The 27,537-nt window shown below is 39.4% G+C and overlaps 1 protein-coding gene across 2 annotated transcripts in view; it reads right to left on the reverse strand.

The window, feature by feature from the left end:
* The window catches only part of LOC109402335 (protein Shroom), an 835,627-nt gene that overhangs the window by 36,611 nt on the left and 771,479 nt on the right, over positions 1-27,537 (reverse strand). For both annotated transcript variants that reach the window (XM_062849388.1, XM_029864194.2), the window contains exon 8: positions 14,083-15,554. In XM_062849388.1, coding sequence (XP_062705372.1) covers positions 14,083-15,554 — 1,472 coding nt within the window. The remainder of the gene's footprint in view (positions 1-14,082; positions 15,555-27,537) is intronic.

Genomic DNA, 27,537 nt, shown 5'->3' on the forward strand with positions numbered 1-27,537 from the left:
GTTTCGTGAAGTGACAGATGTTTTTGAATGTATTTGTGACGAACGGCAAGAGTGGCTCAGTGGAATGAGTGTTCTTGCTGTCAAACCCCATATAATGGAATTATATTCTTTTAAATCTGGTGACGCTGTTATGATTAGTGACTGTCGCGCTAATATCAGAAGCCAGAGGCAGATAATCGCCATATTCTGATTTTTCTTGAGAGGCATAATAATGAAATCTGTAGAAGAAAATCAGTCTCCAGCAAATATGAAATCCGAACCCTTTCATGATACATTTATCCTGTCGTTAAGTTATTGGGACACTTCCATAATGTGGTATGAAATTTAGATATATTTTTTCAAAAAAAAAAACAAACTTTTATTCCTGAGAGGAGAGTGGATGTGTGATAGTGGATTCATACTAATATATGTACCAGTTGGTAACGACGCACGGCACATCTTGTGATCGCAGTAGGCATGGCAAATCATAGCCACCCGCGTCGTCGTCACTCTTCGCGTAACGTCAAAGTGCAAAGCGCGTGTGCATTCCCACAGCTCCCGCTTGCTCGCAGTTAAGCTAAAGCGCACAGGATGATACTTTTTCATATGAATATTCTGGTAGCAGAGAATTATCACTTTGAAATTTCGTGCCAAACATCAAACATGGCTGCCGATGCTGATGATGCCGTAAAAAGCCTTAAGAATTTCTTTCTGTGTAGATCACCTTAAGGCCTCCTCACCTTAAGGCCTGTGTGGATCACCTTAAGGCCTCTCCAGAATATAAGTCATATATAAGCGCCTGAATGCAATCAATGCAATAAATTCATGGGATAATCAAGACAGAATACTCTTAGAGCCACAAGACATAAGCGGACAGCTGTTTTCGTTTTGTTTGGGAGTTCTAGCTTATCCAATCTATCCGAAAGTTAAGACTTACAGCCGCAATTCAATATAACTTTCTGGTTTTTGACCGTTACTATCTGAGTTTATTTGTAATTGACCGAGATGTTCTTCGAACATGTGCGGGCATTACAAGGTTACCAAAAAATCCTGAAGTTCAGGACTTTCAAGTTATACAGAATCTACTTCCATTGCCAATTGATGTTCTACATCTCAACGAAAAGGCCATTTTACGGTTATCGGATATTGTAAATTTTGCAAAATTTATTGAAATGCAGGACTGTCACGGTCTACAGAACCTACCACAATCACCACGTAATCTACGCTTGCAATTAACGGTCATTGTTATCCATGGTACTGCAAAATGCTACGAGAACATCTTTTTGAGGCTGTACGACATTGTAAGGCATGCAACATGTGCTGGAGCTCAGGACTTTCAAGTTCTACAGAATCTATCTCAATCGCAATTCAATCTACGCTTGCAGTTATTGTCCTCTGATATCCATGATGCTCTACAACACAACGAGAAGGCCTTTTTTTTACGGTTGTCGGATATGGTTAAATGTCATGAAGTTCAGGACTTTCAAGTTTTCGCGAAGAAAGTCACAGAGCATTTCAGAAAAAAAACACCTATTTCAACACCTCACCAAAAGGCGGAAGGATGCGGGGATGTCCATTAGTACATCTCATAGTACAAGTACATAGTATTCTCCTTAATGTATACAAAATTTCAGTTTCAGCCGACAAAAGACAGAAGACAGAAGACAGAAGACAGAAAAAAGAGGGCAGAAGACAGAAGATAGTATCCTGTTCTTAAAAAAACATTTCAACCCATACTTGGTTATGAGTTAAAATACCAGGATTTATTTTAATTATGTTGTGTTTTTGTTAGAATATCCTAGTCAGGCTTCCATTAACAACATAATTATTCCCGTGACACCTAAGCTTCAGAGGTAGAAGAATTATTTCTAGATAGGAGTTTTCCAGGTAGTAAGTAGTAGTACTAAATACCTGTAGAAATCCAGAGTGAAAATTTGAAGAAAGCTCATTGATTTTTTAATTAATTGCAGGAGAAACTTGAGATGAAATCCCGGCAAAAGCTCCCGCAGCAAATTCTTGAAAGACTCCTTAAGAAATCCTTGCAGGAACTCTAGTAGAAGTCCCATAAATAACTCCTGCAGCAACTCAAGAAATCCTAGGAAGATCAACTGGAGAAGTTTCATGAGAAATACTGGACGGAATTGCGAAAAATCTGCAAGAGGAATCCCAAGATAAACTTTAGGATACATTCTGTGAAAACACCTGATATATATCATGACAGAAACTCTTGTGGAGATGTCGGTAATAATCATGAAAGAAGCCCCACGAAATTTTCTTTGGGCAAAACGTAGGAGGGACTTTGGGAAAATCCCACGAGGGACTCTGGGAGCAATACCGAAAAACAACTTCTGGATTTTTTGGTAGGATACTCATGAATTGCTTCAGCAGAAATTGGCAAAAAATACAGGAATCTCGAAAGATTCTCAAGGAAGAATCTAGAAAAGTTTTCGAATCTTGGAAAAATGCTAGTAGGGATCCGGAAAAATCTCCGGAAGCATTTAAAAAAAAAAAGAATACCAAGAAAAATGGCATGGAAAATACGGAAGGAATCATTAGAGAAATGCTGGGAGGCAATCCAAGAGGTTTTTCTAAAGTTTCGGAGAAAAACCCCGATGGAATTTCTGGAAAACATCCTTGTAACGGTAATTCTAGACTAATTTCTAAATTAATTAATTAAAATGCCAGATTAATTGCAACAATAGTAAACTCTGTGGACTCTAGATCTAGAAGCAGTATTTTTCATCGAAGTAAAATTTCCCTGCGTATTCAAGATGTTCCCTGAGTATTCCAGGGTTTTCCCTGTGAAATAAAATTTCCTGAGGTTTCCCGGTTTTCCAGGTTTGTCCAGGTAGTAGACACCCAGATCCTTCTCGAATTTGTACAAATTTATGAAGCAATTAATATCTGAGGTGGTTTCTGGATACAGATAATAAGAAATACAAGAAAAAAAGTTATGGCAGAGTTGTAGGAACCGTGGTTTTGCAACTTATTTTATTGAACATATCAAACAAATATCTTAGTAGAATTCTTTGAAGTTTTTTTTTTTAAATTCCGAAATTTTTTTTTAGAGATTCACACGATACTCTCCCACTAAGTCGTTAGCAATACAGGTATGTTCCGTTTTTACCACCATGATTCACGATATTCTTCCAGTATTCTTTCGGGAGCTCCATCCAGGATTTTTTGTCTAAGCTTCTGTCAGGATTTTTTCAGGAACTTCTTCGTGGATTTCTTCAGGAACTTATCCCGAGATTCCTCTTGGAACTCATTACTGGAAGTTCTTCTGGAATTCTTCCAGAAACTGGTTTCAGAATTTCTTTATGAATTTTGTTATGGTTTCCTCCAAGAGTTCAATTTGGAATTCGTGCAGATCATTCTGGAATTCTGGAAGTTCATTTTGGAATTCTTTCAGATATTTCTAAGAATTTATCAGGGAGTATTTTGAGAAATTCCTCCTGCAGGTTTTGTTTATGGAATTCTTTATAAAGTTTCTACAGGATTTCTTTGAGAAAATACTCCAGTATGTTCCTACTGGTTTTCATCAGAAGCTATTGAGGAATCTTGGATGGAACTCCTGGAGGTTTCTCGGAACTAGATGAGAATGCCTGTAGGAAATCATTTGAAGTCCCAGAAGGAATCCTGGGAGGAGTTTTTTCTGAGTTTCTTGAAGAAATTCTGGAAGCAGTTTCTGATAGAATTCCAGAAAAACTTCCAGGAATGAGTTCCCACAGAAATTCCAGAAAGAGTTCCAAAAGGAATTCCGGAAGAAGTTCCCGAAGAAATCCACGAAGGAGTTCCTGAAGAAATTCCTGAAACAATTTTTGACTGAAGCCCAGAAAAAAATCCCGGAGAAATCTCTGATGTATATCCCGAAAGAATCTTGGAAATAGTTTCTCGAGGAATCCGGGAAGAAGTTCTCGGTGGAATTACCGTTGGAATCCCAGACGGATTTTTTAAGCAATTCCAGATGTAGTTCCTGAAAGAATCCCGAAAAAGTTTTTGGTGGAATACTGAAAGAAATGGGTTCTCCTGTTAGCCTATTGGTTAAGGCCAATCCAGAGACGGCGGGTTCGATTCCCGTTCCGGTTGGGAAAATTTTCTCGACTTCCTGGGCATAGTGTATCATAGTACTTGCCTAAAAATATACAAATTCATGCAATAGCAGGCAAAGAAAGCCCTTCAATTAATAATTGTGGAAGAGCTCAAGGAACACTAAGTTGAAGCTAGACAGGCCAAGTCCCAGTGGGGACATAGAGCCATTAAGAAGAAGAATGAGAAGAAGAAGAAAGAGAGAAATTTTGTAGGAGTCCTGGAAGGATCACAGAAAGAATTCTTGAAGAAATTCCAGAGAGAGCTCCGAGAAGAATCTCCCATAGAATTCCTGGAAGGAATCCCTGACGAAATTTGGAGATTTTGAAGGAATTTCGCAACGAATTCCTGAAGCAATCCCCAAGAGAGCTCTCCCAAGTAACACACTTGTCATCCAAGAGTTACGGCGGCGCTGGTTTTTGATGCGCAGAAGTCACTGTGACTTACTGTGACTTAGTGCTCCAGTCATTTCGGGCAGCGATCCAGTACAAAACACGCAAGCCGTCCTCTAATACCAGGTAACCAATAAGCACTTTATTCAGCATTACTTCTGCACTATATGCGCCTTTACAGCTGGGCATTTAATGCTACTCAGCCGTATATGCGACTTAAATGCTACTTAAATGCAGGTTTTGGCCCAATATACGGCTGCTTAAATGCTAGACCTTCAGGAACTTCATAAACTACTGTCAAAATAGTAACGCCTTGAATGTAACGCATCATAAAAAACAAACCAACATAGAAATTTCACCCCTCTCACTTCCATCCACCACTCACTCTGTTTATTTGTCATCTTGTTCTTTGCTGCATAATTTTTGGTTGTTGTGTCTATCTAACCTTTTTTCTGATTTCTTTTTCTGACTGCGATTTGATCTTAAGACCGGTCGATTGCGAAGGAGCTGTTGCACGTTACAGGATAAGCTAAACATGAAACTGTGAAGTGCGCTGATTTTTTGTTCTATTTAAGGTTTGTTGTGATTGAGTTACATTTCCTCCCAAATTCAATAATTTCGCTTTGGGCGAAGTTGAACTAAGACGACGGCGACAGATAGAGGAAACATATAAAATCGTATTCTTCTCGATGTCTTGTTTGATTTGGCATGAGTATAATTATGCTGAAGCAACTTATCAGACATCATACAACATCAGACGTCGATTATAGTCTACATGAACGTAACAATAAGACAGAAATATGAAAAAACGAAGCAACATCAGAAGCAACACGGCAGTTTTCTAGCAGTTTCGTGGCAATAAAATAGCATTCGGGATGCTTAAAACCCAATACATATTGTGCATTTGAAAGCTACACAACAGCTAATGATTGTTGGATAGCATTTTGTATGCTAATTAAAGGCGTCTTAGCTGTCGAACTGCTATGCTAGGGCAGCAAGCACAATAAATGCAAATATAAAACTGATGTACTGCTTATTCAAATGCTTATTGGTTACCTGGGGGACATCAAACGGTAGACGGTCTTGTGCTGTTGCCCTTAGAATTAGAAACTCCTTGACCAAATTCAAGCAATGTAAGCAACCAACGCGCTGCGAACAAAAAGGCAATCTACCAGAAAAAATACGATTACAGGATTGACTAATGGACCGAGATCAATAATGAAACCTCGTCATCCTGGGATTGGACTACGTTATCTATTTAGATAACTGGGCACAATTAATGTTATGTGTTGCATGTTTGTGTTTTGTGCATTTGTAATGTTCCATTTTGTTTTTCATATCTAAGTTCCCAAACGTGGGGCCCGATACGGAAAATAAAATGTGCATTTGTAGGGCTCTGCTAACAGTTGTCCTATTTGTAGTGCCCATCGGGAAGAACAATGCATTTGTAGTGTTCCGCAAAATTTTATCTATTACAACCTTCTGGAAGTAAAATAAAATCTGAAGAGATTCCAAAAGAAACCTTTGGAAGAATCTAGGATGGAATTCCTGGAGGATAAAGGAATCTAGGAATTCCTGAAGTAATTTCATAAGGTATTTCTTAGGAAATTCCAGAAAACTATCTAGAAGAATTCCTGAGGAATCCTGGTAAAATCTCTTGAAGAAGTCACAGACGGAATCTCTTGGAATTTCAGAAGAAACTCCGGGAACTTCCTGGGTACCCCACATACAACTACTGATGGAGTCCTGGAACAGTTTTTTAGAGAAACCGTGAAAGATTTCTTGGATGAATCCCGTATGGAATTAATGTGGAATCCCAGAATTCTTCTAAATCCGAAAGCTGACGAAATTTTTCTTAGTCCGAATCGTAAACAACAAGGCCACGAAATGTAAACGGCTTACAAAATATCGTAGCAACCGCGAATTGCAGTGCCCAATTGAACCGAAATGAGAACAAATTTAGGTAATTATTTTTTATATCAGATCAGACACACAGTATGTTGTCCGGTTGTTATGAAACTTTGCTCGGGAATGCAGTTAACTATACAAATTTATTGTTCTCTGATGTATTTCAGCACATCTTGGATGCACAGTTTACATTTTATTTTATTTTTTAGAGTTAAGCCGAGATATTCTTCCTGGCATACTCTTAGGAAATATTGAGGATTTTTTTCTATGCCATCACTTGGAACTACTCCAGAACTTATTTCCAAGAATACATATCCTTATGGGATATCTTCAGGTTACATCGTAACATTCCGCATGGTAATCTCTTAGAAATTTGATGAGAATTTTACAAGAAAAGTGTTTGTGACTCCTGGGAAAAAAAAGCCTGAAGCTTTTTTAACGGGTTAACCCAGATGTATCTTTTTAAACTTCTTGTGGAGATTCTAAGGGACTCTTTCAAGAACTCCACCGGGAGCTGGAATTCATCCAAGAGTTTCTTGTGAGATTCCTACAGGATTCTTTAAAATTTCCTATGGAAAAACTCCCATGATTATATTCTGAAATTCCTCCAGAAATTCTTTCTAAGGAGTTCCTTCTGGGGTTCTTCCACGATTTTTTTTCTGAGATTCTTTCAAAAAATTTTTTTCTGGGATTTACTTAATAAATTACTTCTGGGATCCTTCAAAGAGCTTCTTCTGTGTATTTTCTACTAAATCCTTCTGCGACTCTCAACGAGTACGAAAAACAAAACTATTACAGGTTGAGTTTTTTTGTTAATGATTTTTTGTAACAACAGCTGATAGAAAACATGTACCGTTAGTAGGTAAATGGACAAAAAATCTAACAAAATTTGTTCCAATTTAAACAAAAAATATAACAAGTTGAGATATAATCATAACAAGATTATATAAAATTTTGTTAGACTAAACATGCGAAATCATAACAAAATTAAAACAAGTTCTGTTATATATTTTAGAACAAATTTGTTTCAAGTTTCGTTATAAATCTCTTGGCTTGAGTGACCAAAATACCAAAAACCATCAATCTTTTTCGCGACAACGCAAAAAGTCTTATTAATTTTGAAAAAAAAAACATGTTGCAAATAATATAACAAAGATTGCAATAAACGTGTGTTGGATCTCGCACTATTGCAGGCGTCGTCGTTGGCTGCTTCTAGCATGCAGAGCGTGTGCAGAAGCAGCCCATTGAACAGACACTGAATTGACTCCGCAGCAGCCTGATCGTGCGTCGGGCTCCCTATACGCAGCAGAACAGCGCACGGCTGCTATTCATCTATTCACTTTATTTGATTTGTATATTGTCCGTACTATCGCTGTCGCCTATAAAAGCGACAGCCTGATCAATGTAACGTTAGTTGTAAGCAATAGAACCACCACAGAGCAGGAGCACTGCCTCTCTGTGGTGCGCCAATAAATCGTAGTAGAAGCAGTAGAAGTAGTTCGTTCTTCCTCGAGTCCCCCGGGGGAACTAAACACAACGTGGGGCCTAGTCAACCGCTGGACGAAACATTGGTGCCGTGACCAGGATGAAGGACACCCCGGAGGACCATCGGACGGACTACGAATTGCCTACGCCACCCGACAACTCACCAAGGGCCGAGCTGTCGCCCACTGGATCCTAGCATCCACTCGTTTGGACCGTAGCGTCCACCCGCCGGACCGTAGCGTCCCCTTGCCGGACCATTGCCGTCCACCCGTCGGACCCCGAGAGTCCACCTGCAGGCCGCGAGCGTATCATCGCCCTGCCAAATTATCGATCGTCGGACCCCTGCGTCCACTGTAGGTCGCGAGCGTACCATCGCCCTACCGAATCAACCGTCGGACCACGAGCGTCCATCCATGGGACCCAGCGTTCAACTGCAGGCCGCGAGCGCACCATCGCACAGTGATGCGGCTCCATACAAAAGGTGGCGAAAAGTCTTAACATGAATTATATACCTTCACAGCTTATCAGACTTTGTTATTTATTAGAATTAGTTACCAAGAAGACATTTTGACATCCCATGAGTCACATTGGCCACTTTAAGGACTATTCCAGAATTCTGGTTCCCCCGGGGAAGAGGACATTTCTTGGATATTTTTAGAACACATCTTGCGACACACCATTTTTTATGATTTTGCAAACACGTTCCAGTAGAAGTCATTTCCGGACTTTTGGGCGAGATTGGCCACTTTCAGGACCGTTCCGGAATCCTGGTTCCCTTGGGGAAGAGGACAATATTTTGATTTTTTAAAACCCATCTTGCGACACATCATTTTTCAAGATTTTGGAAAATAGGTCCAGTAGCAGTCATTTCCGGACTTTTGGGCCAGATTGGCCAAATTCAGGACCGTTGCGGAATCCTGGTTCCCTGGGGGAAAAGGACATTTTTTGAATGTTCTTGAACCCCATCCTGCGACACACCATTCTTCATCAATTTTAAAAATATGTTCATTAGTAGTCATTTCAGCACCTATTCTAGATGGCCATCTAGAAAACAAGACTCTACTCAAAAGTCAAACGAATGAACATGTGCACGTATACGGAACCGTCTAAGATTATTTTCTTAAATCGGGGCTTTATAAAACAATTGTTAATATTTGTGTTATATTGAGCAAAAACTAAGCTTGATTATTGAAAATTATAGAATTATAAATCAGTTGGTGTGTTATAAATAAGTTCCTCAAATTGCTCAATATGTCATTACAACAATAACATGTAAATTAGTTATACATTTCGTTTGATCAGTAACACTAGTTAACAAAATAAAACGAAAGTCGTGAACTTCTGTCAACGACCAAAATTTTTGAAGCATAATTTAGCGCTGATTTCGAAACCGTGCTTCAAAAAAATTAAAGTAGAACAGTTTTTTAGCTTTAGCTCAATATCGAGTTTTACAATTTTTTAAAATATGGAATTTCATAAAATTCAAATATCTTGCGTTTTGTTTAACCAATTTTAAATCTTTTTCCATAAATTAAAAGCTGAATATAATACCATTCGATCATCTGAATGCAGGTTTTGCGTCAGATTGATGAAAATTAAGATATTGGCGAGTTTTGGGGACGATCTCCTTAAATTTTAGCAAAATTTCCAAAAATTTTGGGAAGAAATGTATTTTTATCAATAAGAAAAAAAAAAATTTAAAAATTCTTTCTAAACGTTTATTTGACATATCATATGTGGGTGAGTTACAGTAAAAAATTCAGCTGAATCGGAGCATTGATTGCGGAGAATGAGATGTGTGAAGTGAGCGACTTTGCTTAAAAATAGAACAAAAATCGATTTCAAATCATCTACCTTGTATGGAAAGTCGAAAAAATTTCCGCTCTACTGTAATTTTTTTCCTTCGCGTTTTCGAACTCAGGGCATGATTCTACACCAAAAACGATCATCAGCTTACCGAGTTCAAAAATGCTGTAAACTAGTGTAATTATTTTCAAACTTTTAATTTTTCTTTTTGACTTATCCTAATAAAAAAAAAAACAGAAAAAAATAAGAATAATATTCATCTTATATCCATGGGTGAATCGATTGCTAATGACGATGATAATTATAAAGAAGCTTGTTGAATATATCACAAAAATTTTAAAGGCAAAAGGTTGAAGGACAAAAGGTCGAATGGATAAAATTTAAAATGGACAAAGGGTAGAAAAGGCAAAAGGTACTACATTGCAATTCGAAACAGAAACCATATTACTTGAAAGGTAGCCTATGGATTAAAGAAAAAAGATTTGATTGAAATATTGCCGTTTTAAATTCCAACCATTACTATGACAAAAAATGTCGTAGAACAGGCTATGAATTAAAGAAGGATAAATCTCTGGCTGATATATAAAGTATTATGTGGAGGAACTGCTCATCTATCCAACCCTTCAGGACACGTGGCGTTGTAAAAAAGTACAGCACTACCAAAAAACCCCGCCCATCGTATATAGCGTGAGCGGAGTGCAGTTTAAGAAGCACACTCGCGCGCGTTCTGAAGGTTCTTAAGGAGGATCTTTCAAGGAGATTTCTTTGGAAATATTGACAGACCAATTAAAAAAATCTCTGGGACAATATAGCTTGACTGAATTCAAGATTCCAAATATAAGAAACAAATGTATTATTTTTAAGTACGCTAATTATTTTCTAACATTACTAGAAAGAATATTATTCAAAAGAATATAGAATACTATTAAAAAAAGTATTACATAGTAATCATGCCAATAACTGTAAAAACAAGTTACTCGAGACAACAGCCATCGTTCAAAAGAGGTATAAGTTCGTCAAAACACTTATACCAGGTAAACAAAACACCAACTATTATAATAAGCCCAGATTAGAGGTTCGATTCCGATCAGAAAAATTTGTCGACTTCCTGGACATAGTGTGGTATTATGCTTATTATGCAATATACAAATACAATACAATAGAAAGCAAAAGAAATCCTTCATCCAATAATTGTGGAAGTACTAAAAGAACTCTAAGTTGAAGAGATGCAGGTCAAGTTGCAGTGAGAACATGAAGCAGGAAAAAGATGGTCGCATCGGCATTGTTTCTTTTCTTTATGTTGTCAATTCAACATTCGTTCTTCTGTCCTTTCAACCCTTTGTACTATTTTTTTTGTTTCGACCTTTTGTCCATTCGACCTTTTGACCATTCGACCTTTTGCCCATTCGACCTTTAGTCCATTCGTCCTTTTGACCTTTTGTTCTAGTTATTTCATTTATTTCGACCTTTCGACCTTTTGACCTTCGACCTTTTGATCTTTGACCTTTTATCCCTCTGAGAGCATATTTTACTAAATGTTTTTATTCATTCGACCTTTTGTTCATTCGGCCTTTTGTCCATTCGTCCATTTGTCAATTTGTCCATTCGACCTTTTGTTCATTCGACCTTCTGTCCATTCGACCTTTTGTCCATAGACCTTCGACCTTTTGTCTTTAGACGTTCTGTACTTCGACCTTTTCTCATAAAGCCTCATAAAGTTCATGCACAACCCGAAGAACATTCATAAAACATCACACGAAAGAGCTGTTACACGCCATGTTTTGACGTTGCTACATACATGAAAATTTTCTAGCATAGCTTCCGCTATCGATGATTTGTCCAAGTTTCAGCCAGCAGAATACACTATGGGATCAATACATATTTTTTTAACTTTACTTAAAACCAGGTTTCCTATACAACCTAAATGGTTGAAGATGCGGTAAGTGTTATAGTCAACATGATATACTTTGTAGTCGATTCCCGGTGATCATTGTACCACAAATAAATTTTTCACTTCAACATCGAGTTCTTAACAAAATTTTCAATCGAATTATATATAAAATGGTGTTGTTTGGTTAAAATGACACTGGGCTGTAAGGGTTTGATTTTCCGCGTTTATATGTGACCCTAGTGTATTATATGTAAGTTTTTTGTTCAGCTCGTACGGTTTACACTTTATCGAAAATGTTGATGCCATTTTATGTTACCCCAGAATAATAAGTCTTCGTGCATAAATAATTAAGATATGCCTGTTTTATATTCGAATTTGGGTCATATTGACCCTAGTATACTAATAGAGTTAACGACTGAACTCTGCCTTCATTCGAACTGCATGTACGGCTCCGTTAAACTCTAGGACGTGTGAGCTTGGACGGCTCAAGTGATTAACACAGAAATGCAATGAAATCGTTTTAGCATCACTAATCTCATTTACAAATGAAAAAAGTACACATTTTAACAGATGCTTTTACCCTGACTACAATGATATGCATACCAAGTCCAGGCACGGACGGTATTATTTTGTACTAAATGTTGTATCATACTCTATGTTCAAGAGACTTAAAACATATGTTGCGCAAGTTTGCGCAAGATGACCCATTGATTTTCTGAAAGACGACATGAAAATCTTCAAAATAAGCATAGCGTGAAATGTGTCCAACTGCGTCCTCATATTTGATAACTTGGTTGATTTGTATTTTGTTTCCCCATACATTTTACAAAGCAACTAAAAATGCAACACTTTTCAACACATACTTTGTAATGCTGTAAAAAAATCAATTTCGGTCCAATCTTTTTGAAACTTTGGTAATAAGCTCTCGAAATATATAGAAACAGTACAAAAATAATACAGGACCCGTATCTGAAAGTTGATTTTTTGACTTTTCGCCGCCCTCGCATCACTGTGCATCGCCCTGCCGAATTGTCACCCGTCGGACCCCGAGCGTCCACCCTTTGGGACCCCAGCGTCCACTGCAGGCCGCGAGCGTACCATCGCCGCCTGTCGAATCATCCATGTCGGACTTCGAGAGTCCTCCTGCAGGTCGCGAGCGTATCATCGCCCTGCCAAATCAAGCACCCGTCGGACCCCTGCGTCCACCAGAAGGATCACAGCATCCGCCCGTAGGACTCCCAGCGTCCACCACCCGGCCGAAGCGCCATTCCCCAGGCCGTAGCGCCAAAGATTTGGACCCGAACGTCATTCCCGTTCCACCAAGCTTCATCAATCAAGCCCTCCGTCGTCGCAAACCATCGTTCACCATACGCATCAGTTAATCCGTGCATCAGCCAGACCGGAGCAAGCAGAATTGAAGCAAATTGAATCATCTCCAAGCCACACCACCAGCCAGCAGCGAGCGCATTATCGCAGATAGTTCAGCATGTGCGTTTCTACCTACAGTGCCCGATCGATCGACGACCGCCGCAGCCCGCTCGGCACAGAAGTAAATTAGAAAACAGTCGTTTTCGGGCGGGAGTATGTTGGATCTTGCACGGTTGCCGGCGTCGTCGTTGGCTGCTTCTAGCATGCAGAGCGTGTGCAGAAGCAGCCCATTGAACAGACACTGCATTGACTCCGCAGCAGCCTGATCGTGCGTCGGGCTCCCTATACGCAGCAGAACAGCGCACGGCTGCTATTCATCTATTCACTTTATTTGATTTGTATATTGTCCGTACTATCGCTGTCGCCTATAAAAGCGACAGCCTGATCAATGTAACGTTAGTTGTAAGCAATAGAACCACCACAGAGCAGGAGCACTGCCTCTCTGTGGTGCGCCAATAAATCGTAGTAGAAGCAATAGAAGTAGTTCGTTCTTCCTCGAGTCCCCCGGGGGAACTAAACACAACGTGGGGCCTAGTCAACCGCTGGACGAAACAACGTGTTACGAAATTATGTTAGAGGCAATTATATTATAATGCATAATATAACAAATGTTATGCATCTGTTTGAATAAATAAAACAAGTTGTTTTAATTTTGTTACTAAAATTATAACAAATGTTAATATAATTTTGTTATATGTACATAGCTATTCTAATGGAAAAGTCCTCAGAATTATATCAACTATAGTTATTTCTAACAACAGTTACCCAATTTTTTTTTATGATCTTGTTATGTGCTTCTGGTCGGGTAATTATCAACTTGCACGAATTTTTAAAATTGGTGATATTTTCTTCACATAGCTTTATCACTCTCTAAAAGAACCAACAGTATTTATCATTTTTCATCAGAAATCTAATTGTGCAAAGAATGAAAAAAATACAAAATCCAGTTTTTTTTGTAAATTCACGATACGTAAGTAAACTTAAAATGATAATGCTCGAATAATTACAGTTTAGGATATTTTCAAACACGTGCTCCTAGCAAACATAAACACAAATACCAAAACATCACAACTAAAACTTCTCCTAACCCATTCCAGTACTCACCCAGTATGGTGTGCAGCTTGTCCGAGGGCGACAGCTGGCTGATCAGATCGTGCGATAGCTTATCACAGTCGATTTCCTCCGGGTGCACCTTGCGCGGGGCCGCCTTGCTGAAGAAAGCTTTGGGGCTTGCTGGCTGCGTCGGTGTGCTAGGCGGTGACGGTCCCGCCGACGTTGTCGAGGTACCCACCGAGTGCCGATCTAGCAGCACCAGTTCGGCAATGCCCAGGGCGATCGATGAGCTGCTGCAGTTGCTGGTGCTGGAGAGGGTGGTCGGGGGTGATCGCGCGACGATCAGTGACGATGATTCAACAACAGTAAGAGCCGGTTCGTCATCGGTTTGCGAGGATGCTTCCGACGTGGGGGCACCCACCCGCAGGACGATCTCCGTCCGTTGGACTACTTTGGCGGCGGGGGGAGGAGGATCGAGGTTGATCTCCTTGGTGACACGTTCTAGCGCGACGGTCGCGGTGCTGGTGGTGCTGGTCGTGATGATCGATTCTTCCGCGATTGAAGCAACCACCGGCGACGATTGGTTTGCTTCCGCACAGATTGAGGTGTTGTTGCTACTGGTGATCGACGAGTCTTCGTCGGTCTCTTGAACCGAAAACGCATCGAGCTTCGTTTCGAAGCTGGTGGTGGTTGTGGTGGTGGTGTTGGTGCCTCCGTTTTCCACTGCCGGCGCTGGTGGTTCAGTAGCAACGGTGATCGTGCCAGTGGTTGTGGTGGTTTCCGAGCAGTCGGATTTTTCCCGATTTTCGTTACAATTATTTACAGTTTGCTGGCCGCAGCCTCCGCCTATGGCCGGATGATTGAGATAATTGGTATTATTGATCGGTTCGGTTGCCGGCGGCAGTGGAGGCAGTCCGATCTGGGCCGGGCTCGTCTCCGAGAGATACTTGGAGTCGAGAATTTGCGTCTTTTTCAGATCGAAAGTTGACTGCGAAGTGTATTTGGGGCTGATAGCTTGATTGGGGGGGCTTCCGGACGAGGGGGATGATGGCTTGTAGGCCGTGTGGGGAGGAGGTGGCGATGGGGTCACTGGCGAGGAGGCGCTCGGAGGTGTGACCTGATTTTGCTGGGGCTGCTGGGGCGTGAAATTGAACATCGATTTCAGGCTATTGGCGGAGATTATGGGAGCACTGTGGGGAATCGTTTTCGGTGGTTTTCCACCAGCTACACCGATCGTCTGCTTTCCATTGGCTCCCGTGGGGCTACCACCGTTGTTGTTGTTATTATTATTAATGCTATTGTTGTTATTGTTCGAGTAGAGCGAGTACTTGACCCCTGGGGGCAACACGTCCGGCAGATTGCACTTGGGCGGCGAAGGGGAAATGATCTCCTCCGGGAACACGTCGTTGTGGTTGATACTGTCCTCGTTCGAGGTCAACGTCAGTTTATAGCTGCCATGGTCCGGATCGGAGTGCAGCTTATCGCGTGGCTGCCGCGGTAGATACGAGGCCTTGGAATTACTCCTGCGAAAATACGAAAGAGAGAAAATAAATCGGAAACAACGCATTAATATCGCATAGGTACATCTCGGACGAAATAATCAAAAACCAGCAGGAAGGAAGCGCAACACGTACAAAACAGCGAAAATGAAATACATAAATGTAGGTAGATATGGGCTTATGTGAACACAGAGGGCGCGAAGCGATCGCACTTGAGGCACAACGATTACTGACGCACGCTGCCGATAGGTACGGTATAGGTAGGAGTCCCACCAGCCAGCCAGCCACAATCGAATCGAAGGGAACCGCGAGCTCAACGGATGAGTCAGACACGGTCGAAGAAGCTGATGCGTTCCAATCCAACAACGAAGAGACCGGTGTGGAATTGGAATGGTGGGCGAAGGGAAACCACGTATTGGTGGTTGAGGGGGTGGAGGTCGAATAGGTTGTTTTGGGCTGATCCAGCCAGACTTATGCTGTTAGGATTTCAGGCCAAACATGTCTAAAGGTCCAATCTGCAGAAGAGAGGCTCTCTTTGGTTTCCCTCTCTTTCGTTAATATCTCAGCTGTTTATTTGTATTATGATTGTCTCCTTGCATTGAACGATGGTCAAAACAATCGTCTTTTGATTTGTACTGCAAAAATAGTTGAAAAGTGTACCATTACATTGAAATAATTGAAAGAGAAAGTGAACAAAGAGAGCCTCTCAAATGCAGATAGGACCTATTGAATTGTTTGGCCTGATTTATGTTTTGCTGGTGCGCACGCAGCTCCCATCTGTTGCGCTCCATTTTAGGGATCCGTTTACGACGCAGTTTAACAAATTGATGAAAATGGGGAAATTTTATCGATGGGAGGTCCACTGCAAGATGGTTGATTGATGAGCATCAGTATTGTTAGTGAAAATAGAATAAAATTAATAAAAAATCACAAATATCTAAGAAAATTATCAAACAAAATTTTAAGGCTCAAACACATAATGATCCTTGATCACTGTCACTCAATGGATTTTTTTATTTAATTGAATGTAATGGAATGTTAGTGTATGTTTTCTAACAGTTATAATTTCAGAAAAATACATCTAAATGCTGAAAATTCTTTTAAAATTAGAAAGAAATTAATTCTATCATTTGCCTTCGATTAATTCCCAAAACATTCGCATAGGGCATTTCAAGTTCAATGCACGTATCGACAATTCAAATGAAATTTTACTCATGTATGAGCTTCTATCGGAAAGTGTTTTTCATGTTATTTGTTTTGCAATATTCTTAACCTAAGTTTTGGTAAGGGCGTATAAAAAAACAAAAAATCTTTTTTAAAAAAGTTTAACTCGAAAACGGTTTGTTGAATTAAAAAAATGATGTCTTCGAAGGTGTTTGAGGATATTTGAAGAAATTACACTGAGAGTAATATTTATCGCGGTTCTTTGTTAGATGTCATATAAATTCAATTTTTCAAAAAGCCTACCCTTCGATTTTCTTAATTTTTTTGTCTGTAGAAAGCTGAATTCCAGCCTCAAAATTTGCCAAGTAGCCCAGAAAAGTCAAATCCTTCTGACAATTTTTACTCGATTTTTTTTATTTTTCATCGATTCTAAAAACAAGCAAAAGGAAATAGCTTTTCAAATTTTTTATGTCAAAAACGGATTCTTCGTACAGTTTTCAATAATAAAAAAACTATGCATAAATTTTTGTTACATCCTACCATACTTTAGTTACAGTGAATTCAAAACATCAAAAATATTTAAAAAATTAGACATTTTTAAATGTTATTCGGGACGGTCTTAAAATTTACAAAACTGAGAAATAATTGTTCCTTCCTGATAAAAACTGTAAAACAGTAACACACAAGGTCTCTTTTTTTTCTTAATTTTTTGGATTTAGTAGACCGTAGGAAAAAAAATTATGCATAGTTTTTTCAGAGAATCATGTACGTAGGATCTTTTTTACAAAATATCTAAACAATGGTTCTTTTGCTTATTTTGATTAATATCGATTAAAAGTAAAAAAAATGAAAAAAACATTAGAAGCATTTGCATCCAATGCTACTTGGCAAATTAGCAGGCTGGAAGCCAGTTTTTCACTGAAAAAAACGGAGGGTAAGGTTTTTGACACCTAACAAAGAACCGCGATGAATATTACTCTCAGTGTACCAACTTGGAAGACATCATTTCAATCCAACAACCCGTTTTCGAGTTATAAATTTTTGAATAAGAAAATTAGTTTTTTTTTCAGACGCCGTTTTTTAGTGTTGGGTGAGGAATAATCCTTATATATTGATGAAAACTAAATGATTCACGAAATCCAGCACATAGAAAAAAATTCATTCAAATTGAAAAGTTTAAATGTTTAGTGTTTTGAACTAGAAATGCGCTATGGATGCTCCAGTTTTTTTCCCAGTATTTTTTTTTTAGAAATTCATGTTTGAATAGCTCCAGAGGTTCTTTCAGATAAACCTCCATATGTTATCCTGGGATACCAGAAATTATTCCGAAAATTTCCTCAGGTATTTCTTCTAAAGTTCCTCCACGAATTATTCCTTGGCATTTCTCCAGAAGTTCATTTAGAAAATTCTCAAGAGATTCTTCTAGTAGTTCCACCAAAGATTTCTCCAAAAGTTTTTCCGGGTATACCTCCAAAGACTGCTTCATAAATTAATTTTAGACCTTTCTTCAGGAATTCTCTTAAACATTTTACCGGTGATCCTTCAGGAGTTTTTCCATAGCACTTCTCAAGGGTGCTTTCAAGGAATAATTCTAGGAGTACTCAGAAAGGGTACTCCAGTTCTTCTAGGTATTAACTTTGAGATTCCTTCAAAAATTTCTTTCTTTAAGAAATTTCCTCAGTGATTCCTCGAAGCATACTCGTAGTAATTTAGATTTCAAAAATTTTAGCAGCACTTCCTTTCGTAAAACATGAGAAATTCTTGCAATTTCCTTGAGGTATCTCCAAGAGCTCTTCTAGGGATTCCTTAAGAAATTTCGCCAGGGATTTACTCAGAAATTCCTCAAGTATATCCGTTAGAAATCTCTTCAGTGATTTCCTCGGAAACTGTACCAGTAATCTAGATTTTTTTTTTCAAACATTACTCTAGCCGTTTTTTCTTGGAATTATTTCTAGAAGTCCTCCAGAAACTTCTCATGAAATTCTTTTAGGAATTCCTCCAAAGCCTAACTCAGTGAATTGCTTCAGATATTTCCCCCGGGGATTATAACAGGAATTCCTCCAGAGATTGCTTCAGAAATTGCTTCAGGGATTTCAGTGCAGTGCAGTAATTCATCCAGAAAAATTTCAAGATTTTTTTCTAGGAATCCGTTCAGGACAGGTATTTTCTGGAGTTCTTTCAGGGATTTCTTAAGAAAATCCTTGAGGGATTGCTTTAGATATTCAAAAATTTCTCCAGTATTTTTTTGTGAAATTTTTGGAAAAACGGCTGAAAATATCTCTGGAAGAGTTCTTGGAGGAATTTCCGCAGGATTAAAAAAAAACATATTAAAAAAATCAATGGAAAAACTTTTGGAAGAAATACATTGCTGAAATTCCTCAAGAAATCCTAAAGAAATTTCAGAACGAATACATGGAGGAATTACTAAAAAAAAATCCAGAAAAATTTTTTGAAGGAACTACCAGTCTGATTCCTTTAAAAATTCCTGAAGGTATTTTTGGAAGAGTCCAGGTAAATTCCCGAAGAAATCTCAGGAGGAATACCCAGTGGAAACTCCAGGGGAAACGTGCCCAGAGGAAAACCAGGGGAAACGCTTGGTGTACCCCAAGAGAATTTATTGAGAAACTTTAGAAGAGTTTATGAGAAGGCCTGCAGGATTTTCAAAAAAAAAAAAAAACCTGGAGGAATCCGAAAAATTGCTTGAGAAACGTCCAACAGAATTGCTGTAGAAATTCCTAGCAAATAAAACTGGAGAAATTTCTGAATTCATAAAAACAATCTTGTGGAATTTCTGAGGTGATATACGGAAGAGTTCTATTGGAACTTCTAAAGGAGTCTCTGAATGAATTTCTGCAGGAATCTCTGGAGGAATGCCTGCTAGAATTAGTGAAAGCAATTACGTAAGAATACCTGGAGGAATTCTTGCTGGTTTTTCTGGATGAATCTCTGAAGTAATTACTGGAGATCACAGGTCTGGACATTTCCAATGGAATCCCAGAAGAAATTCCGGAAAAAATCTCTGGCGTCTGGAGTACAAAATCCTGAAAGAATCAACGAAATATTTTCCGAAAAAAAGTCGCTCAAAAGAATTTCAAAAAAAAAAAAAGAAAGAACTTCTGAATGCAGAGAAGACCCACTCTAGGGCTGAAAATTTCAATTATGAAGAAATATAAAACTAGAAAAACTTCTTATTAATGCAGAAAGACTTTCTAAAGCACACCTTAAAAGAATGTCTGAAGCTTCAGGAAAAATCCATAAAGAACTTCTTGAATGAATTGCTGCTGAAATTTCTGAAGCAACACTCAATGGCATATCTCAAGGAAGTCCTGGACATTTTTTTAAGATATCGTGGTAATTTTTGAAATAATCCTTGAAAGATTTTATGAACGAATTCCTGGAGTAATTTCTTAAAATATCCATAGGACAATTTTGTAAGTAATCGTGTAAGGATTTCTAAAGAAAGCTTTGGGGATTTTTTTTAGGAATTCCAGGAAGAGTATCTCAAGGAATCCATAAACAAATTTTTGAAGGAAACTTTGGAAGATGTTCTAAAGAAATCCTTTGTGAAATTTCTGAAGCAATTTAGAAAATTTGATTTTCTAAAAGAAATCACAGTAAGGAGAAATTTCGGAGGAAATTTATAAAACTCTGGAAGAATTTCTGTTAAACACATGAATGATTTTGGAAATGAATCCCTGGAGAACATTCTGAAGGAATCCATGGAAGATTTTCTGAAAGAAAAACCTGGCGGATTTTCTAAAGGAACCATGAAAGAATCCATGGAATGATTTATAAGAGTTCTTAGTTTTTTAGTTTAGTTTAAAGTATATGGATGAATCTTCAGGGAGCTTTGGACAAATTCATAGATGTCTCTATGGATTTTCTCTGGAATTGTTGTTGAAGGACTTCTCGAAGAAATATCAGATGGAATCTCTGGCAGAAATTTTTTAAGACTCCATGGAAGACTTTCTTAAGGAATCACTGGAGGAATTTCTGAAGAAATCAATGGTGGATTTTTTTTAAGAAATCTGTGCATGGTTTTCTAAATCTTTCGGCAAATTTCTGGAGAAATCTCTCGAAGCATTACTGAATGACTTCCTGAAGGATTAAAGGCTGAACTGCCCTAGTGAAGGCCTTTAGATGTATAAGCGTAATCAATGGTTAATTGTTCCATTACTGTTGCGCTGTAACATTGTACAGGTCCATGAAGTATGGGTGAGTAGAGAATTAGTTTTCAAAGGTCTCGTTCTAGGTCATCCTAAAACTTCCGCGAGTATAGGTCTTAAGATCTACAATGGCTTGTTATTACATTTTACTGTTGCGGTGTAACATCCTGCATGTCCATAGAACATAGTTCTGCAAAGAACTAATTTCCAAAGATCTAGTTTTTTATTCTTAACCACCTAACCTAATTTACAGCTCTTTTGTCCACTAGGGCACTACGTGAGTGATTATAATTGTCAACTGCATTTCCACTTTTTGTACAGCGCCTAAATGTATTCTATTATTGTACTATATCGAACTGGTTGCTTTTCGCGCTGTTTTCACTTTCTACCCTATCATGGTAGAATGATGAGCACGAGGATGTTGAAGTGTGGTTGTTGGTTGTTCCTTTTTCCAGTCCGATGCGGGGTGGGGGGGGGGTGGGTGAGAGTTTAGGTTGATTATTAGTTGCCGTTCCCCGATGTCCAAGTCCGTTTGAGTCATGTGCTCAAAAGGGGGTCAGTGTCAGCTGCTCTCAGGGGAAAAGAGCAACTGACGAAAGTGCCGGGGCTGGTATCGAACCCATGACCATCTGCTTATGAAGCAAACGTGTGACCACTTGCGTCACGGGCCCCGGCAAGATGATCTAGGTTATCAAAGATCTTCCGTGAGTAAAAGCCTGAAGATCTATAAGCATATTCAATTGTTGTTACATCACTAATGCGGTGTAACATCTCACAGGTCCATGGATCATGTTTCTATTAAGAACTGCTCTCCATCCCCTGGTCATCACCTAACTTCCGTGAGTAAAGGCCAGAATGTCTACAATAAATGACACAGCGCAACATTTTTTTGTCTCGAGAGCAAACTTATGTGTCTCTGACAGATTTTGGGCCACTGAATCCGAAACCGGGCTCAGATTTGCTCCAGCACGTCACAATTTAGAGCCATGCCTCAATTTATAGGGCAAAATATGCGATTTTAGGCTTTTTTGACTGCCAGCCATTAAGCATGGAAATATTTTTTTTAAACAACTAAAAGGTATATTGGTCAACTAACATCTAAATTAACGACTCATGCAAAATATTTCGTTTTGCCAGATCAAATTCGATGGTTTTAGGCGATAATGTAAGGTACGATATTTCCCATACAAGTCTCCCTCAAAAAGTTGCATGCAAGTTTACTTACTAACATAAAATACTTAAATCTATCAAATTTAAATTGACAAAACAAAATATTTTGCATGAGTCGTTAATTTAGAAGTTAATTGATCAATTTACCTTTTGATTGCCTAAAAAAAATATTCCCATGCTTAATGACTGGCAGTCAAAAAAGCCCAAAATCGCATATTTTGCCCTATAAATTGGGGTAAAGCTCAAAACTGTGACGTGCTGGAGCAAATCTGAGCCCGGTTTCGGATTCAGCGGCCCAAAATCTGTCAGAGACACATAAGTTTGCTCTTGAGATAGACCAAAAGTTAATTTTTGTTACGCTGTGTGATCAATAAATAACTGTTACATTACTGATACGCTGCAACATCGTACAGATCCATGGAACATAAATTCCAAAGATGTTCTATGGTATCCAAGAACTCCCGCAAGTAAAGGCGTTAAGCGTAATCATATGGATTGTTGTTACATTACCGATAAATTCAAAAAATATTTTTTTTCATATTTTGAAGAGCGTAATGAAAATTTTCTTCATACTGGAAAAGCAGTTTTTCCTGGCATTTTTTTCCCAAGTAATTTTTCTTAAATTCATGGAGGACGCTCAAGATTTCGAAGAAAATATCTCATATGAATTTTTATATACAGGGGCTTCTACACTCTTCTGGTTCTGCAAGGAACTTCAAGAGGGAATACCCGAGAAAATTATATGGAGAAAATTCAGGATAAATCTTGAAAAACTTTGAGAGACACCTTGGGAGCAACATCGGAAGAAATCGGAAGAAATCGTGCAAGCTCGATAACCTTCAAGAAATATTTCGGTAGAAACTTCGGCAGAAAAATCCAGGTGAAACTGTGAAAGAAATCTCACAAACAATTTGCGTCTTCGACCTTGCGGCCTCTACAGACTGAACATTACAAACATTTGACAACGGACAACACATATAACACCCAGTGGCACAGTGGAGAATTTTCCGTTTGCCGAAAAGTTTTCCCCGACTGGGGCGGGAATCGAACCCACACTCCGAGGCTTACGAGACACCTAAACGACTGACGCCGTTAACCGCTCGGCCACGAAGCCCACTTTGTAGAAATTAGTGCAGTTAGTTAGTACTGGAGGTATTTGGGAAGAAATCCTTTGAGGGATTCGTAGAGAAATTCCAGGAGAACCTTAAAATATTCCTGCAGAAAACTTGAGCTTTAGCTTGAGCTTGATTGACCGCCCGCAGTTGCTACTCCAGTATCGCCGGATCAGCTACACTCACACAAGGAACCAATGAGATAGCTGCTTGGGGCTAACAGGCATCTTCAGTGTGTGAGCGTTAGTGGTCTTGTATTTTTAGGCGACAATGGCACCTGCTGCGTCAGGTTGCAGGTCAATGGATAAGGGGAGGGAAGTGATGATTGCAATCGCTTGCCCACATCAGGCCGTTGAATCCTCTGCGCCTGCACAAGGTCATGGGGATGTTGGTGTGTTGGTGGAAAATGTTTATTTTTGGCACATGGATCATGCATCAGATTGTGTGAAGATTACTGTGAAGCGGCTCAGTCCGCTTGGTTGCATAACTTGTAGGCGTTATAAGATAGATTGACACTGTGCTGTGATGAAAGTTGGAAGGAAGGGAAACGGCTTTTTTTCGATCCGTTTCTGGTTCTAGCGATCGCTACGAACATACGAATATATTGTCGCGCTTACCTTTTATTAGAGTCCTGCGGCGGTCGTACGCTCGCAAGGCATACCGCCGCATGACAATCGCAAGGCAAAACAAAAGAAAAAGTGTTCCCGCCAAAAACAAAAGCACGTGGGTTTCGCGAAGTGACAGATGTTTTTGAATGTATTTGTGACGAACGGCAAGAGTAGCTCAGTGGAATGAGTGTTCTTGCTGTCAAACCCCATATAGTGGAATTACATACTTGTGAATCTGGTGACGCTGTTATGATAAGTGACTGTCGCGCTAATATCAGAAGCCAGAGGCAGATAATCGCCATATTCTGATTTTTCTTGAGAGGCATAATACATGAGATGTATATGTAGAAGAGAGAGAGTGAGAGAGAAAGTAGATAGAAAGATACAAAGTAGGAGGAAAGGGGCGAGCCAGGGATTGAAGAACCCAGGACCTTCTGCATATGAATCAGAAGCGGTAGCCACCAGACCACCAAGCTCGTCTTTAAAATATTCCAGCAGAAAACTCGTAAAAAAACTAGTGAAGAATTCCCTAGAGCAACTCTAGTATAAATTCCTGAATATCTCTGTAGAAACTCTGCGTGAAATCCCGATAAAAACTCTAGAGGAAATGCCATGATGAGCACTAAAAAATCCGTTCAAGAAGAATCACAAGAAAAACTCCTAGAAAAATTTCGCGGTATCATATGAGAAATATCCTGCGAGGAACTCTTTTAGAGATTTATTTTACAACGATGATAAAATAGGAGTTTAGTGAAACTCAATTACAATCAGTTTTCTTAAAAAAAAAAAATAAAAAAAAAGACTATAAAATGACTTTAACTAGAATGATAAAAAAATGAAATATCAAATCGATATCATATGTCGAAAAATAATATGAATTTAGATTAAAGTTGAAATTGAGTGATTTTTGGTAAATTACAGTACATTTTCAGTAAAAAGTCTATCAAGTTGATCACTACCATATGGAAAGAAACAATTTCGAAAGAAAAACTCCCAATTCCACAGTGTCTCATACGCTATTTTGTAATCGTTGGGGCACCACCACCAACCGAAATGACTGGTAGGTAAAACCTGACCGATTTATTAACCTCGACGCGACTAAAACAAAATCCGACTTAGTTATGTATCCAAACCCATAACATGCAACCTGTTAGAGACATCGTGTTGATCGTGTTGATAGCTGCCCGCCACCCGATCGGTATGCAGTAGACAGCAGCACTGCGCTAGACATCGAAGGCGAAGGCGACGACGAAGCGATGACGCATAGTTTAACGGGGCCTCCCTTCTTAGAGAGCTCGCGCCGGTTTCTATATTCCAGTTTTTGGACTCCCCTGATCCGTATGTGCGCAAATGAATTTCGATTGTTGCAGTAGGGGCGAGAAACCCCGCACATCGTGATGCGATGTGATCGCGCGATCGAGTGTGATTGTGTTGTTACAGAACTGAATGCGATCTTTTTCAAGGTTTCTGGGCTTTTTACACGAGATGGATCCGTTAAAATTGAGTCGTTCCCAAAACAAACTGCATTCATAAAAATAACCAAAATAAGTCTTTGTGAATTTCTGACACAAACACGTGATTTCTCGTTTTTTTTGGGTTCCTTTCGTTTGTTTGTTTCTCAATTTGTTGGTGATGGATGTAAGTGTATGAGTGGATCGCTGCTTAACAAGTTGCCTACATTTGGGCGGTTTTTATAATTCACGTCGATCGCAACGATCGCGCCTCAACGTCTACTGCGTGAGCAGCTTGCGGCGATCGTAATTTGCCCAATTCAATCAAAAATTAGCAATTCAAAAACTTGTTTGTAATGCTGATACAGCAGAAGAGAGGAAGAGAGTTGAAACGATGAATCGAACCCAAAAAAATGATTATGACAGTAGTCGTTGTCAGTGTTTATTTACCTTGTTTGGCAGCACTTTCGTTTGTTTGTATTCGGTATTGCCGGATTCGATGGTTGTATATTTTTTTTAGTTTTTGCTTTCGGGTTATTAATTACCTGAACCGATCGATTTGACTGCTACTCGGCTACCGATTCTATTCGAATGCATCTCAAGGAATGTTTGTCGCTCGAGTGATTCGTGGAGTTGAAGGGTTATGAGTTAGCTGCGTGCGATGAATTCGATTTTAATTAAGATGTTTGAATTTTGATGAACGTCGCATACCATTTTTGCGTCTGAGATGACCAAATTTGAATCTACGTAGTTTATGGACAGCGCCTTTGTGCATACCAAACGGAGGAGGTATGTTAAGGATTTTTACGGCATCATCAGCATCGGCAGCCATGTTGCATATGTGGCTCGAAATTTCAAAGTGCTAATTCTCGGCCACTAAAGCAAATAGTCGTATGAAAAAGTCCTTTTTCTGCTGCGTGGCTGCAAGATTGACAGTTTTTTATCACATCAAAAACGCAAGGCAAACAAACATCATCAAAAGCAAAAAGTCAATGATTCGGATGAGAGCTTGGTGATGTATCATGACACCTTAACCCACCTACAAAAACCCAATAGGTACAGCCTAATCCCCCTAATCTACTCGATAGGTGAGTGTAACTGAAAGCTGTGCATAATGGAATCAGTTCCAGTATTCTCCGTAGCCCACCTCCATCAGCACCGGAATAGTCACGCTCTCTTGTCGATGATTTCAGCCATTTCAGCTGGCCCCAACAAACCCCCAAACGTCAACAATAATGTTGGGTAAGGTTCGGCGACGGCGGCGTCAACCCACGCGCTTTTGCGATCGCGAACTTTTAAAAGTACGTTCACCGGTTCTGTTTTCAGGTGCCCATGCCCAGGCGACAGGTGCGGAGGTTGCTGATCGAAACTGCTACACCTCAGTCGATTGGAATCGGATTTCCAACAGGTGGTGCGCGCGCGGTAATTCACCACGAATTATCGCCCTCGGTGGTGGGACCCCCACATTTATTGTGGGTTTCACTTTTTTCTAGACGGGGCGCTGCGCTGATCATCGTTAACTGTCAAAGTTAATTCGGGTGACGCGACAAGGCGTCCGTGAATGGAAGCCCAAAATAGACGCGACAATGACCTTGGTAATGATCTTTTCCTCATTTTTTTTGTGGTCTTTTGTTCGGTTTGGTGGGTCCCCGGTACTGAGTTTAGGTGAAATTAGGAAGCAATCTCACCTATGAAGTTGTTCGAGGAAAGGGCTAATAACATGGATGGAACAATAAATAGGGTCTGGGACCATTTGGACAGGAGGACCTATTTTGGGCACTTGCTGCTATAACTCAGTCAAGTCATGTTCAAAAATTAAAGTGAATTGGTATGAAATTGACTGAGTTATAGCAGCAAGTGCCCAAAATAGGTCCTTCTGCCCAAATGGTCCCAGACCCTATGTTACGTACGTACAGATAGACTAATCGATCTCTATTAGTTTGACGCAGGCTACTAGATTAGGTGTAGTAAATGAGAGTTTCACTTTCTACAAACGCATCTTGGCTTGCTGCGTTTTCTTCCATCTGTCAAAGGGTGTCATGAGAGGAAAATGAGTAAGAAATTAAGAGACGCCATCTCACCACAATGAATGATTCATCATGTGTATCCTAGTGTGTATCGGTGTTTTGGATACCACCGTTGGTGCAATGAATTATAGCCATTATAGGTGAAACAACAAATAAATGTAAGACGTCAGTTTTGTGCGATTGTATGAGGTGCGTTTTTGATTGACAACCATTACGAAGCGAAATGCTATGGTACTGGTACATTTCATGGCGGTTACGGACCAGTGCATGTATGTATGTAGAGCAAAGCGAAACTTTTATGTATTTTTG

The sequence above is a fragment of the Aedes albopictus genome, chromosome 2, assembly GCF_035046485.1.
Source record: "Aedes albopictus strain Foshan chromosome 2, AalbF5, whole genome shotgun sequence".
In the NCBI taxonomy this organism is placed as follows: domain Eukaryota; kingdom Metazoa; phylum Arthropoda; class Insecta; order Diptera; family Culicidae; genus Aedes; species Aedes albopictus.